We start from the raw sequence: 14,364 nt of genomic DNA on the forward strand, positions 1-14,364 counted from the left end.
CAAGTGGGGCTGGGTGGCCTGCCTGGGGCCACATAGCAGGGTGATCTTTGGGTGTCTGGGGCTGGATTCGAATCCAGGTGCTCCTGGCTCAAGGGCCAATGCTCTGTCTGCCACCCAGCCACCCCTACTATTATTACTATTTCATTTTTGGTCTTTTTTTTCCTTCTTTTTGATTTTTGCAGGGCAGTGGGGATTGAGAGGCTTGCATGTCACATGGCTGGGTGATTACTGGGTTTACAAGGTTGTATATGGACTCGGGTGCTCGTGGCTCCAGGGCTGGTACTTTGTCCATTGCGACACCTGGCCATACCTACAATTATTACTATTATTTTTTTTAATTTTAATTTTTTTCTCTCCCCTTTACTTTTTTCGCCCAAGCAAGTCTATCTATATTCATGGGGGGAGGGGTATTTTGTTTACTTGTAAACAAGAATATTTTATTAATGTAAAAAAACATTTGTACAAAATGAGAATAAAAATAAAATAAAACAATAAAACAATAAAAAAGAAAAGAAAAGAAAAGCAGGAGACTACCAGTCTTCCTCCAGATCAGCTTTCTCAATAATCATTTGGGTAAAAAACACCACTGGAGAAGAAGCTAGTCAACTAATTGGAACATACAGCATGCGAATGCCAGTCAAGTGTAAGCAGTTAGTTACCTGAGAAAGAGATAAGAAGCAAACCACCATCTCCCCTCAGTTCTTCCTGATAGAGCCTGTCCAGGAGCCAGAATCTAAAGAGTTCTTGTAATAACTTAGTCCAGCCCAGTATCATCAGTCATCATTCTGGGAAGATGAACCCAACAACTGTTCCTGTGGGGGCTAAGTCACAGTTATTGAAGACTCAAAAAAGAAAATTCTTTTCACCAAAGTTCTTAACCTTGCTAAAAATGATTCAGTATCAGAAAACATCATTTTTTTGTTTTGTTTTGTTTTTAGGTTTTTGCAAGGGAATGGGGTTAAGTGGCTTGCCCAAAGCCACACAGCTTAGGCAATTATTAAGTGTCTGAGACTGGATTTGAACCCAGGTACTCCTGACTCCAGGGCCAGTGCTCCATCCACTGAGCCAGCTAGCCACCCCCCAGAAAATATCATTTATCAGTAGAAATGGCATTAAAGAAGAGGCATCACCATCTGCTTTGCCTCTATAGCCAAAGGGACATGGAATCTTAGATCTGATTTGTAGCTAAAACTTCCCATATATGGATGCACTCCAGGACAGCAGGGTCTAGTCCTACTTTTCTACTTATGTCCTCAAAGATTTCCCACATGAAAGAAGGTTCCAAATCACTAATAACAAGAGAAATGCAAAAAAGCAAAACAACCCTGAGTTTTTACATCATACCCTGGAAATAAAGTGCACCAGAGACATCATTATTGGTATGCTCCATGGAAATAAAAAGTCCCCCTATACAATAAAAGCAGTACTTTTTGCGATAGCAAAGAACTGAGAATAAAGTAGATACTTATTGATTGGAAAATCACGAAGCAAATTGTAGTACTTAGAACTAATGGAATATTACTGTGCTGTAAAAATGAGGTATGTACACTTGTTCAAAAATACTCATAGCAATACTGTTTGTGGTGGCAAAGAATTGAAAATTGAATGAATGACCATCAACTGGGAATGGCTGAACAAATTGTGATATATGTACATCATAGAACACTGTTGTTCTATTAGAAACCAGGAGGGATTAGAATTCAGAGAAGCCTGGAGGGATTTGCATGAACTGATGCTGAGCGAGATAAAAAGAACCAGAAAAACCATAACAGCACCATGGGGTTGATGATCAATCTTAATGGACTTATTTTCTCATTCCATCAGTGTAACAATTAGGGACAATTTGGGGGTATCTGCAATGGAGAATACCATCTGTATCCAGAAAAAGAATTGTGGAGTTTGAAAAAAGATCAAAGACTATTACCTTCAATTTAAAAAAAAACACGTTATCTTATGTAATTTTGCTATTCCTTATATTTTATTTTTTTCCCTTAAGGATATGATTTCTCTCTCAACACATTCAACTTAGCACAATGTATAGCATGGAAACAATGTAAAGACTAACAGACTGCCTTCTGTGGGAGATGGGGAGGGAAGCAAGATTGGGGGAAAATTGTAAAATTCAAAAATAAATTAATTTTAAAAGGGGGGGGAGAGGTATGTGATAAATATAAAGAACCATGGAAAGAACCACATGAAATGAAGCAAAAAGAACCAAGAAAATTATATAACAATGCAAACTGAGGGGCAGCTAGGTGGCGCAGTGGATAAAGCACCTGCCCTAGAGTCAGGAGTACCTGGGTTCAAATCTGGTCTCAGACACTTAATAATTACCTAAGCTGTGTGGCCTTGGGCAAGCCACTTAACCCCATTGCCTTGCAAAAAGCCTAAAGAAAAAAAAAAAAAAAAAAAAAAGGAATGCAAACTGAAAGAATCCAAATTTCTTAAGTAAATACAATAAAATTATAAAAATCAAATAGCATTCAAATGAAGAGATATGAAAGACATTCCCAACCTACCCTTTTGTAGAAGTGAGACATTCACAGGTGCTTCACATCACATCACACACACACACACACACACACACACACGTGTGTGTGTGTGTGTGTGTGTGTGTGTGTGTGTGTGTGTGTGTGTATATATATATATATGGATTTTTTTTCAATGGATTGATTGTGCTGATTTTTTTCTTCCTGAAAAATACTATTCATTGGGGCAGCTAGGTGGCGTAGTGGATAAAGCACCAGCCCTGGAGTCAGGAGTACCTGGGTTCAAATCCAGTCTCAGACACTTAATAATTACCTAGCTGTGTGGCCTTGGGCAAGCCACTTAACCCCATTTGCCTTGCAAAAACTGAAAAAAAAAAAAATACTGTTCATTCAATAGAATGGTTCTCTGTATAGGGAGAGGAAGAAATGCTGGGAATAATTATGACGATGTAAGAAAGAAATGATATCAATAAAAACTTTCTTTTTAAAAGAACTATAAAAAGACCATATATTTAATATTACAATGTATGTGAATTTTACAAGGCAGCATGCAGGGGTCACATGACTCTTCTGTTTACTAAGGACTGCAAAAACTCCAGGGGTTTATTTCAGGAACTCATACCACTCCTCTCCCACCTGGAGCCAGAAAACCTAGAGTCTCTAGACCCTATTTCCTAAATCAAAAAGACAAAAAAAAATAATAATAATAATAATAACCTGGAAGAAGAAGAAACAATTTAGGCAAACTGAATAAAATTTCTGCAGATCTTCATCACTCAGCACTAACCCCCCTACCTCAAAGAGTTATACTACCTAAAAGAGAAACTTTATGGAAGTACACACCAATAAATGACTCCAACTTCCTTCTCAGTTTCTAGATGAATAAAATACTCTATTACTTCACTTCTGCATAAAGAAAAGAAGTGAACTAATAAAGAACATACTGTGTTCAGCTGTGGTTTCCCTCTCCCAATCATGAAGTTTCATCACCTAGGTGAAAGTATATGATGCTCATCTTACTACAACCCAAATCCTTTCCCTCTATCTCCCTACTACCATTCTCATCTCTTCACTCATTGGAATATCCATTCTCTTACCAATAAACCCCCTCAATGCAAACAAAAAACCAAACTCATAATTTTTCCCATTAACTTTCTCACCTCTCACATTCAAAAAGTTAAGTTTCTTTTGATTCCATCTTCTCGGTAACTGTAAAAACTATCTCCATTCCTATTTATATTGCTACTACATTAATACAGACTCAGATTACCATGGACTTAGTTTTTGCAATAGTTTGCTTACAGGGTTTCCTGATTGTACTGTCTTCTCCTTTCTATTCATCCTTCATACCACTAGCAGAATAATTTTTCTTAACACATAGTTAGAGTCAGGGAAATAGGGTTTGAATCCCATAATATCTATTATAATTTTGGGCAAATCACTTAAACTTTCTGGGCTTGTTTCCTTTGCTATAAAATAAGATCATATATCTTATGATATCTAGAATATTTTCTAATTTCAAATTCATGAGCTTATTGTTTGGGATGTCATTTTCTTACATATCCATCAGTCATGCAGTAACATCCAAGTAAAATTCAGTATTTTTGTTTGGAATTCAAGGTAGATCACAAGTTGGCATCATTCAGTATCTCCAGTCTTATATTAATGACTTGCCTCCATACATTGTAGAGAACACTCTATCTACAAAATATTCCCTGTATTCCTACATCTTTGAACAAGGTATTTTCCAATCCTTAAACTCCTAACCATATTTTAATTTTATTTATTTATTTAAGGCATTGGCTTTAAGAGTAATTTGCCTAAGGTCACAGAGCTAGGCAGTTATTCAGTGTCTGAGGTCTGGATCTGAACTCAGATACTCCTGACTCCAGGGCCAGTGCTTTATCCACTGTGCCACCTAGCTGTCCCTACCCATCCTTTAAAAGTCAATTCAAATGCTAGATCCAATAAAAAGCCTTCTTTGACCCACCACTCCTTCAGTCCTGGTCTCACACAGTATTTGTTTTCAAGTTCTCTGAAACAACTATCAGGTAATATTAAATATAACAGTTTTCTGTATGGGTCTTATACCTGCCTGCTACCACTATAAGGTCCTCAAGACTAAGGAACTTCTTAACTTTTATCTCTCTCACTTAGTTCAAACTTCAGTACATGGTTAACATTTATTCATATCAAATTTTTATATTATATAAGTTCCTTCAAAGTACAGGTTCTTTCATTTTTGTCTTTGTATCTCAAAACTGAGCACATCGCCTGATATTTACATGTTCTTAATAAATGTTTATTAATGGATTATTACCACTGAAATAAAAAACAAACCTTATTTCACTTGAAAAAAAGGCTACTTTTGCATTTGAAGCAAAATATACTAATATAACCTTTGTTGAATAATTCTATTCTTTATAGATATCAACTTTTCATTCATTCTTTTTAGAAAAATTTAGAAGGATGAAGTTACAACTGTACAGTATTATATGACATGCTTAAGGAAAAGATTTCCATCCTTTTAAAAATTAGGAGTGCTTTTTAGCTTAAATTTATTTACATTCTACAGTAAGAAAGGTGATAAAATGAGGCAAAACACAGAGAAAGCAAAATTAGATGAACTTATGCTACCATTATAGCAGGCAGAAAGGAAGATGACACGAGAAAAATGGAACTTGATAAGGACTGCTGAAATGATTCATTTCAAAACACTTTGTGTAGTAAATAATTAATATATAATTAAATCAAATTAATACACATTAAATGTGTAATAAATGAAGTTGACCTGTGTTGCCATTGCCCATTTCTTGTTAAGTTTATAAGTAATATACAAAAAAACTTAATTGAATACAACTTAACTGAATATAACTCATTATAATACTACTTTTAAGATACCCAATTCTAATGTTATTTCATTTCAAGAAAATAATGATTTGCCATAATATTGGGAACTATAATCTCAAAAGTAAATAAATAAACCTGACACTGGAAAAACCAACAAAGACCAATTACCTAATAAAATAATCATAAATATAATTTGAGCACCAGAAGGACGAAAGTGTATGCTAAATGATTTATTATGGCATTCCCAGTGGAGAGCAGTAACTAGACTCAACGATACATCTTATTTCCAGAGCTGAATGAGGAAAGGAAGGCTGTTAGTGGAGGAAAAGTTAGAAGTATGAATTAGGAAAGAAATTTTTTTTTTAACAGTAAACCAGATGTAAAAAGTAACCTTGGTCCTGGTCATAATGACAAATCACAAAGTGAAGGACTGCTAAATTTCAAGGCTGGTTGTAATTCTGTTTAAGAAAAACAAAAAAATGAGACAAGGAACACAGAACACCTGCTGCTAAAGAATTTAATATCACTCAGACCTCCTTGCTTGCTCACATGGAAATACCCACAGAAGTGTGGTAAGAAAAATTCCAGATAATGGATGGTTTGAATAATTCTTTTATTACCTGTATTCATAAGCATCAACAACTTCTTGAAGTAATACCAACAATAAATATCACAATATTTATTATAAACAATAAGAAATGGTTTAACTATTAGAGGATTCTTAAAAACGTGAAAAGAGTAATGAAATTTTTAAGTGATCTCTAATACCAGTAGTTGATCATCTCTTCATTTGTTCAACAAGCAATTATTAACCATGTAGGCCAAATGGGGTAGCTAGGTAAACACTGGGCTTGAAATAAGGAAGACTCATTTTCATGAATTCAAATCCAACCCCAAACATTTGCTCAGCTGTGCGAACCTGGGCAAATCACTTAACCTGGTTTGGTCAGCTTCTCATCTGCAAAATGAGCTAGAAAAGGAAATAGCAAACTGCTCTAATATCTTTGCCAAGAATACCCCAAAAGGGGGTAGAAAAGTTGGACACATTTGAAACTCAACAACAACAAATGTAGGTCAGATCTTCTAAAAATAATAATAAGCTAATCTTAACAATAAGCTCAGTACAAATGGAAAAACTTAAATGCTCCAAGCAGATTCAAATTTTTATTTATTCAAATATACATCATAATGGGCTCTAATCATATAAATATATTCCCCAATAATGAACTATCTTTTTTTCACTTGATTGCTCTACTTGTTCTTATGTTCAAGGGAACCTACACTATTAGCCCATCTTTCAACTATTTTGCTACTCTTGACCTCGCTGTCCTTCAATCAATAAGTCTTTTTTCATTAAATATTTTATTTCCTTCTTTGACTGCTAATTCTCCACTTTCATTTCCCAAAATACAAAACAGTCTTTAACAAGATAATTTCCACTTTTGCCTTGAAATCAGTCTAAGGAAATGTTTAACAAGCCCATCAACACTCCTAAGAATAAAAGGATCAAAATTAACTTAATTACAACTGTAAAGCAATTTATTTACAGCTTCATTTATCTAGTAACATCAGAAAAGGAGGGATCTGGGCATTCCACAAGAGGATTTTTAATGTAAATGAGGCATACTTCAATTTTAAATGGCAAAATTTTATTTTTGTCACTTTCCACAGATCTTTCTAAATTCTATAAAAAAAAATCAATTCAATTAAATAATTATCTAATAAGCATTTGGCTTGTGTTTCATACACTGTCCTAAGCACTGGGAACATAAAGGAAAAAATACAAATATTCACACGCAATTTATCTCACCCATCAATTATTTTATCTACCTCTTACTTTGTATATCTCTTTTGTCTTTGCTGAACAGTTTTGATTGCTGAACACACTTTTTAATTAGCAATGTGATAAGCTATTTGCCTATATGATGAAGAATCAGGACTTGAAATAAGAATAAACAGGACTCTCACAGGTAAATATAGACAAAGGGTCTAATGAAGGAGACTAAGACTAAAAGTCGCTATTTTCAGTGCTAAGATACTTTCCCTCTTCCTTTTAGGCTTTAGAGCTGTGTTGTAACAGGTTAAGGTTGCCATCAGTCTCCAATAAGTAGGTTTTTTAACTGCACTTTTCTGCTCACTTGTGGGATATTAATATATTAATTGCTTATTTCTATACTTGACCAATGCCTTACCTAAGCCAAGTGAGTACTATAACTAATTCTATTTTCAGTTACTGACAATGAAAATGACAGCAGGCAGAATGTAATTGGTACCCAAAGTTGGCGTAATATTATCACTCCTTTTTGTCATACTTCTCACATGGTTATACCAAATAAGAGCTTCATATAAATTATAAATTTCCCCAAACATCGTATCTAAAAACAACTTAAAGTCTCATTACATCCATATTAGTCTATATAGCGATAGAGGAATTTGACATAGAAAAGTCCATTTAGACTACTATTGTTTATAAAAAGAGGATGTTCTCCATCCAAAAACTATTAAATAACACCTGCAAAGCAGAACAGCAACAAATGTGTTAAAAATTGCTAATTTATTTTAAAGTATTTCAATTGTCATTTTATGCATTTAAAAACTGTTTTATTCTCTTTAAAAATACAAGACAGTTATCAACTGCTTGATTACCAAGCAGTTAGACTAACTACATAATTCCTAGAGCAAGGCCTAAGACCTTATTTACTTGTAACAAGATAAACATTCTTTGTCTAATACAAGAGCTAGAAGGAGTTTAGTTTTTTCCTTTCTCAAGATATCTTCAATAAAAACAATAAAAGTCCTAATACATAAATATGGCATCAGTGGATAGAGAGCGAGACCTCAAGTACAAAAGACCTGAGTTCATATCCAGACTCAGACAATTACTAATTGTTTAATCCTAGCAGGTCACTTAAATTCTCTGCCTCAGCTTCTTCATCTGTAAAATGCAGGTATATTAATAATACCTATTTCTCAGGGTTATTCTGAGGTTCATGAGATAATAATTGTAAAGCACATGGCAAAGTGCCTGACACATAGTAAGCTCTATGTAAATGTTAGCTATCATCATCATCATTATTCTTCTTATTATTGTTAAATAGCCATCTACATACAATTCATCATGTCCCTGAGCTGGTGACCCAGCTCTCACCAGCCATCTAAACCTACAAAGCTGAAGAACAGCTTCACAAAATAAAAAATCAGGAAGCTATGCTCTCTATTTCACACAAGAATTTATATTGTAATTACTATTTCCTCCTTGTTTTTAAGGAAAGAGCAAGTGTCTGAAATACTGGATTTTGAAAACAATCTTCTATTTATATTATTCCCTAAACACTTTGCTTTAGATTAGTTTCTAGCTCACTTTCATGAATCTCAGTTAAAAGGAAATCATCATATGAATAAAGTTAATCAATCTAATTTTAATTACAAAACTACACTCTAAGTTTTTCTTTCTTCTTACATATAATGTTCCTAAAAGTGTGCTTTAATGTGCTCTTTTATAAAGAAAAGCATTTTGAAAATGTAAGGATTAAAAAAGATCTATTACTTTATTTCAAGAACTATACTTCTTTTAAAGTATTTTGTATTTATTATATTGCATGTCAATGCTTTATGTTGCTATTTTCTCCCCCAGCACAATCAGTAACCCTTTTAGGATTCCCCACCTTTTTTTTTTAGGTTTTTTTTTTGTAAGGCAAATGGGGTTAAGTGGCTTGCCCAATGCCACACAGCTAGTTAATTATTAAGTGTCTGAGACTGGATTTGAACCCAGGTCTTCCTGACTCCAGGGCCGGTGCTTTATCCACTGTGCCACCTAGCCGCTCCTTGTTCCCCACCTTTTTAACAATCAACCATGTCCTTCTTGGGGAAAAAAAAAAAATCACAAAAAATTTCAACACTAGAAATATTACAAAACCAATTAATAAAACAAAATCAAATTTAAAAATGCCTTGAAGAACATGAATATTTCAGTCATCTAAATTTTTGCCACATCTAATAGCTTTCTCAATATTGATATTCCTTGATTTCTCTGCAAGATTTGACAATAATCAATTCCTTATCTTCAATATCTACCATTTTCCAGAGCTTCAAAACCACAATTCCAACCCTTTACTAAGAATCTAGTCTTATAAAAAAATGAATTTTACTTTTTCTATCCTTACATCAATTCCCCTTGCCATCACTACAGATCACACCCTTATTATTTCTTAGCTAAACTATTCACAATAGTCACCTAGCCAGTCTCTCCTACCTATATTATTGCTGGCAAATTAACTGTCCTAATACAAATCTCTAAGTGATTTGTGTCACAAAAAGTCAGATGTGACTCTAGTATAACAATATTTTTTAATCATTTTACTCCCCAGTCATTTTCTCCCCAAACCAGAAAAAAAAAATCTTTTGCTTAAGAACTCCTAACCAGGGGCCTACTATACTGATTGATAAATGTCTCAAGAATGGTTCACCATGTTTAGATTAGCTCTAGCTATGCTTCAATTTATCCCTATACATCTTCTTATAAATAAGCTACCTTGTCATAACAAGAAAAGTCAGCACTATTCTCATTTGTATTTTCTACTTCTGAAACCACATATAATCAAATCAACTTTTCATGACATTGTTGCTAAAAATCTACTCTCCTAAAGTTCTGCTTCATCCTGACACTTTCCAAACCAAAATATTCCTCCCTGGCTACTACTCTCCTAAATGTGTTGCTTCCTGTTCACATAATATAAGTTCTTTGAGAGTTGGGACTGAACTTACTTTCCTATGTGCAACCCCAGTCATAATTATAATTCTTGCCACCCTATGAAAACTATTTAATAAAGTGCTTTTCCCTTCCTTCCTTCTTTTCTTTACTCATTAGTTTAAGTAGTCAGTCCAAATACCTTCTCCTATGATTCAAAGGATCTTTGATCTTAATCTAGTGGTTCTTAACCCAGAATTTGTGGACTTGTTTAATATCTTGAAAACTATATTTCAATATGAAGTACTTCATTTGTAATACTTTTATTTTATATATATTTATCATTTATATTATTATTATAATGATGACGAGGAGGAGGAGGAGGAGGAAGAGTTCATAGATTTCATCAAGCTGCCAAAATGCCATGTCAAAAAAAATTTAACAACTTCTGCTGTAATCAGACTAGACTATTTTCTATATCCTGAATATATCTGACTTTGTGTGTCTTTTTTTTTTTTGTTTTTGTTTTTGCAAGGCAATATGGTTAAGTGACTTGCCCAAATTCACACAGCTAGGTAATTATTAAGTGTCTGAGGCTGGATTTGAACTCAGATCCTCCTGACTCCAGAACAGGTGCTCTATCCACAGTGTCACCTTGCTGCCCCCTCATTGCATGTATTCTATTAAATTTATTCAATATATCTAAAATTCTCTCTTCAGTGTTCAAAGAGGACATGGATTTTACTTCCTTCAGTTGTACCATCACCATAGCCAAAAAAGGATCCCTCCCCTTCATATGCCAACATCAACCAGGTTAGGTGTCCACCTTACCCCCTCAAGTCTATACTCTAAATCTTGTCAGGTTGGAATAGCACCGCACACTTGAAATCTTCAGACACAAATTCTGAAGAACCAAAGTTTTCATATAACAATATGACATAATCTTTTTACTCATTCAGTTCCCTTTACAAACCTTAATGAAATTTACACCATATCTTTTTTCCTATTTATGCAACACATATTTTTAATTTGTTAAAAACCTCAAAAGCAAAAGAAGAAAACCATGAATAATGTAAGCTTCTGAAGGAAGTGATTATTTCACTTTTGTCTGTTTATCAGCAGCTCTTAGCATAATATTTAGCATGAGCTACACACTTAAGAAATGCTTGTTTGACTGATTTCTCAATCACTACAAATATTCTTTTATAGGTCTCTATTAAAATAATAAAATAACATTAAAAACAACATTTTTAATTATAAAGTTAGCATCCACTGGCAAACAGAAAAGATAGAAACCCAAAAATAAATTACTATATATAAAAACCATAATTTTTGTTTAGCTCATTTTTAAAAGATTAACTTAAAACATAAATATAATTTTACAATTACTGTGGTGCATGTCTCAGGTTAAGAATACTCACCCATCTGGGGGCAGCTAGGTGGTATAGTGGATAGAGTACCAGCCCTGGAGTCAGGAGGACCTGAGTTCAAATCCAGCCTCAGACATATAATAATTATCTGTGTGAACTTGGGCAAGTCACTTGATCCCATTGCCTTAAATAAAAAAAAAAAATACTCACCCATCATTTGAACAAGTCAAAAATTCTTCCTTTATTTTTGGATGCCAGCAGCCAGTATTAAGCATTGCAGTGTGACCCTAAACAAATGAAAATAAATTTGTACTAAAAAATGTAGAGAAGCTATTGGCAAAGATAACATAAGAAAGGAAAGTCAATGTTGGAGAAGTGAAATGAGAGGAAAATCTGTAGTTGTAATGAGTTAATGTAATATTTTATAACAATTTTAATTATACAATTAAAATGACTAAAATGTCTAAACCCTTTCTTCCATATTTCCCTACTATTATACCCCAAGAAGAAAGAATAAAAGAAGAAAAATAAACTGATGGGCTTTCATCAATTTTTTTCCTCTTCCTTTCCTTTTAAAAGAAATTATTTTATGGCATAGCTTCTTAAAAGATAAGGGACACAGGTCATTCAGGTGCTATAAAAATAAAAGATGATTTTTAAAGTACACTTAGACATAGCATTCTTTTAATTACAGATTGGAGTCCTCAAAAATTTAATTAAAAGATGACACTCTGATTTAACCTAACTTAGAAAAACACAGGATGTCTTCTATAAACTGATGCAAAAATGAAGTGAACAGAACCAAGAGAATATTGTATACAGTAACAGCAGTACTGTAATAATGATCTACTATGAAACACTTAGCAATTCTGATCACTAATAAAATCCATGATATTTCCAAAGAACTCATGACAAAAAAAAAATATCCACATGTCCAGAGAGAGATCTATTGAACTCTAAGTGCAAGTTGAAGCATAATTTTCTCAATTTTCTTACTTTTCTTTTTATATGTCTAATATAGAAATATATTTTCTATGACTTCACATATATAATTGATATCATACAGCTTGTCTTCTCAACAGATGCAGGAGAAAAATCACATGAACTTCATTCTCATCTGACTTAAATCAAAATCACATGTACATATGCACAGACACATACATACAGAGTTAGGTATAATAGTATATTAAAATCAATAGGGAAAAAAGGTAAGGAAAAGGATAGATAAAAAAATGTAGAAAGGAGCCAGGTTAAGAAGGGAATTAATAATCAAATAGAAAAAAAAATTTTTTTTTAGGTTTTTGCAAGGCAAATGGGATTAAGTAGCTTGCCCAAAGCCACATAGCTAAGCAATTAAATGTCTGAGACTGGATTTGAACCCAGGTATTCCTGACTCCAGGGCCAGTGCTTTATCCACTGCGCCACCTAGCCACCCCAAATAGAAAATTTTTTAATTTGGATCTGGAGATAATAGGGGACCACTTGGGTTTACCGGGCAGGGGCACTATTACATAGTAGAACTTGTAATTTGACATCAAAGAATAAAACAGACATAGATAAGTAAAGAAATTTCATACACTTAGGCACCACAGAAAATTAAATGATATCAGTTTTTAATGTACATATGACAATTATGGAGGCAGCTAAGGTGGTGCACCGGATAGAGTGCTTGGTCCAAAGTAAGAAAAACCCAAGTTCAACTCGAGCCTCAGCAACTATTATGGAACCCTGGGCAAGTCATTTAACCTCTTTTTAGCTCAGTTTTCTCAGCAAAATGAGAATAACAGAAAATTCAGTATTTATAAGGCCTCTCAGCACAGTGCCTGACACAAAGTAGTCATTATATAAATGCTACCTAATCCATAAAGACCATGAATATGAGTTGATTATATTGGAATGATCTCTAAAAAAATTAAGGGCTGAGAGGAAAGCAACCAAAGTTCTCCCAAGGCAAAGATTTAGATCTCAAAGCCCTTTCGACAAAAAGAAAAATATTTGATGACGACACACTGCCACCTGCTCATTATCCACTGTGTCTTTGGGGGCACTGTTATTTCTTCAGAAGCAATGGTATTCAAGGTTTCACTGCCACAGACCATAATACCAGCAAAGGTATTAAAGAAATGATATAATGATTAGGAAAATTGCAATCTTAGTACCATAAGGAACATTTAAAAGCATATTGGGGGGGGGGGAGCAGTAGATAGAACAACAGACCCTGGAGTCAGGAGGACCTCCATGCAATACTGCCTCAGACACTTAATATATACTTTGCCATTCAACCTTGGGTAAGTCACTCAACCCTATTCATTGCCTTGAAAAATTTTTTTTTAAAAAAAGCATATTGGGGAACAGGTATAGGGAACATACATTTATTGCCTATTACATGCCAGGTAATTTCTAAGTTTTCTAAGCATGTATAAATATTATCTCATTTGATCCAACTCTCATTCAGAAGAGGAGGAACCAAAGTCTTAAGTTATCATTGTACCATGCCGCCGACACCACAGATCACAAACCATAGCTAGAAGAAATGCTCAATAACTAAGATAAATTTATTTAAATATGAGAGGTACTGTGGTGGAATGTCTAATTAAGATTCTTTCAAAATTAAGAAGACCTGAGTTCAAGGCCTGCCTTTGGCAATACTTCCTGAAGGACCTTGGGGCAAATCACCTCATGTCTCAGGGATCCAGGCAATGACTATACCTGCAGAACTGATGCCTATCAGCACTAAGGGTTTTTTCACCAGGAATTCCCTATGGCCTTGAAATCGCAGGATTGGTTTAAAAAAAGGGGGGGGGGGTTGTTACTAGGGTTTTTTTAAAGCTTTCTTAAAACACATAAAATCACACATGTATGTGGTAACATACATACTTCACATTACTACAAATATAAAGGAGTTCTTTGCCATTAAGTTGGCAGTATTTTGTCCATTTCTATGTTACAAAATATTTTGAAGATAAAC

The 14,364-nt window shown here is 34.0% G+C and overlaps 1 protein-coding gene across 2 annotated transcripts in view; it reads right to left on the reverse strand.

Annotated features, from left to right (window-relative positions):
* The window catches only part of WDR70 (WD repeat domain 70), a 333,335-nt gene that overhangs the window by 214,887 nt on the left and 104,084 nt on the right, over positions 1 to 14,364 (reverse strand). For both annotated transcript variants that reach the window (XM_074202580.1, XM_074202579.1), the window contains one exon: positions 11,607 to 11,683. In XM_074202580.1, coding sequence (XP_074058681.1) covers positions 11,607 to 11,683 — 77 coding nt within the window. The remainder of the gene's footprint in view (positions 1 to 11,606; positions 11,684 to 14,364) is intronic.

Source organism: Macrotis lagotis, chromosome X, assembly GCF_037893015.1.
Source record: "Macrotis lagotis isolate mMagLag1 chromosome X, bilby.v1.9.chrom.fasta, whole genome shotgun sequence".
NCBI lineage: Eukaryota > Metazoa > Chordata > Mammalia > Peramelemorphia > Peramelidae > Macrotis > Macrotis lagotis.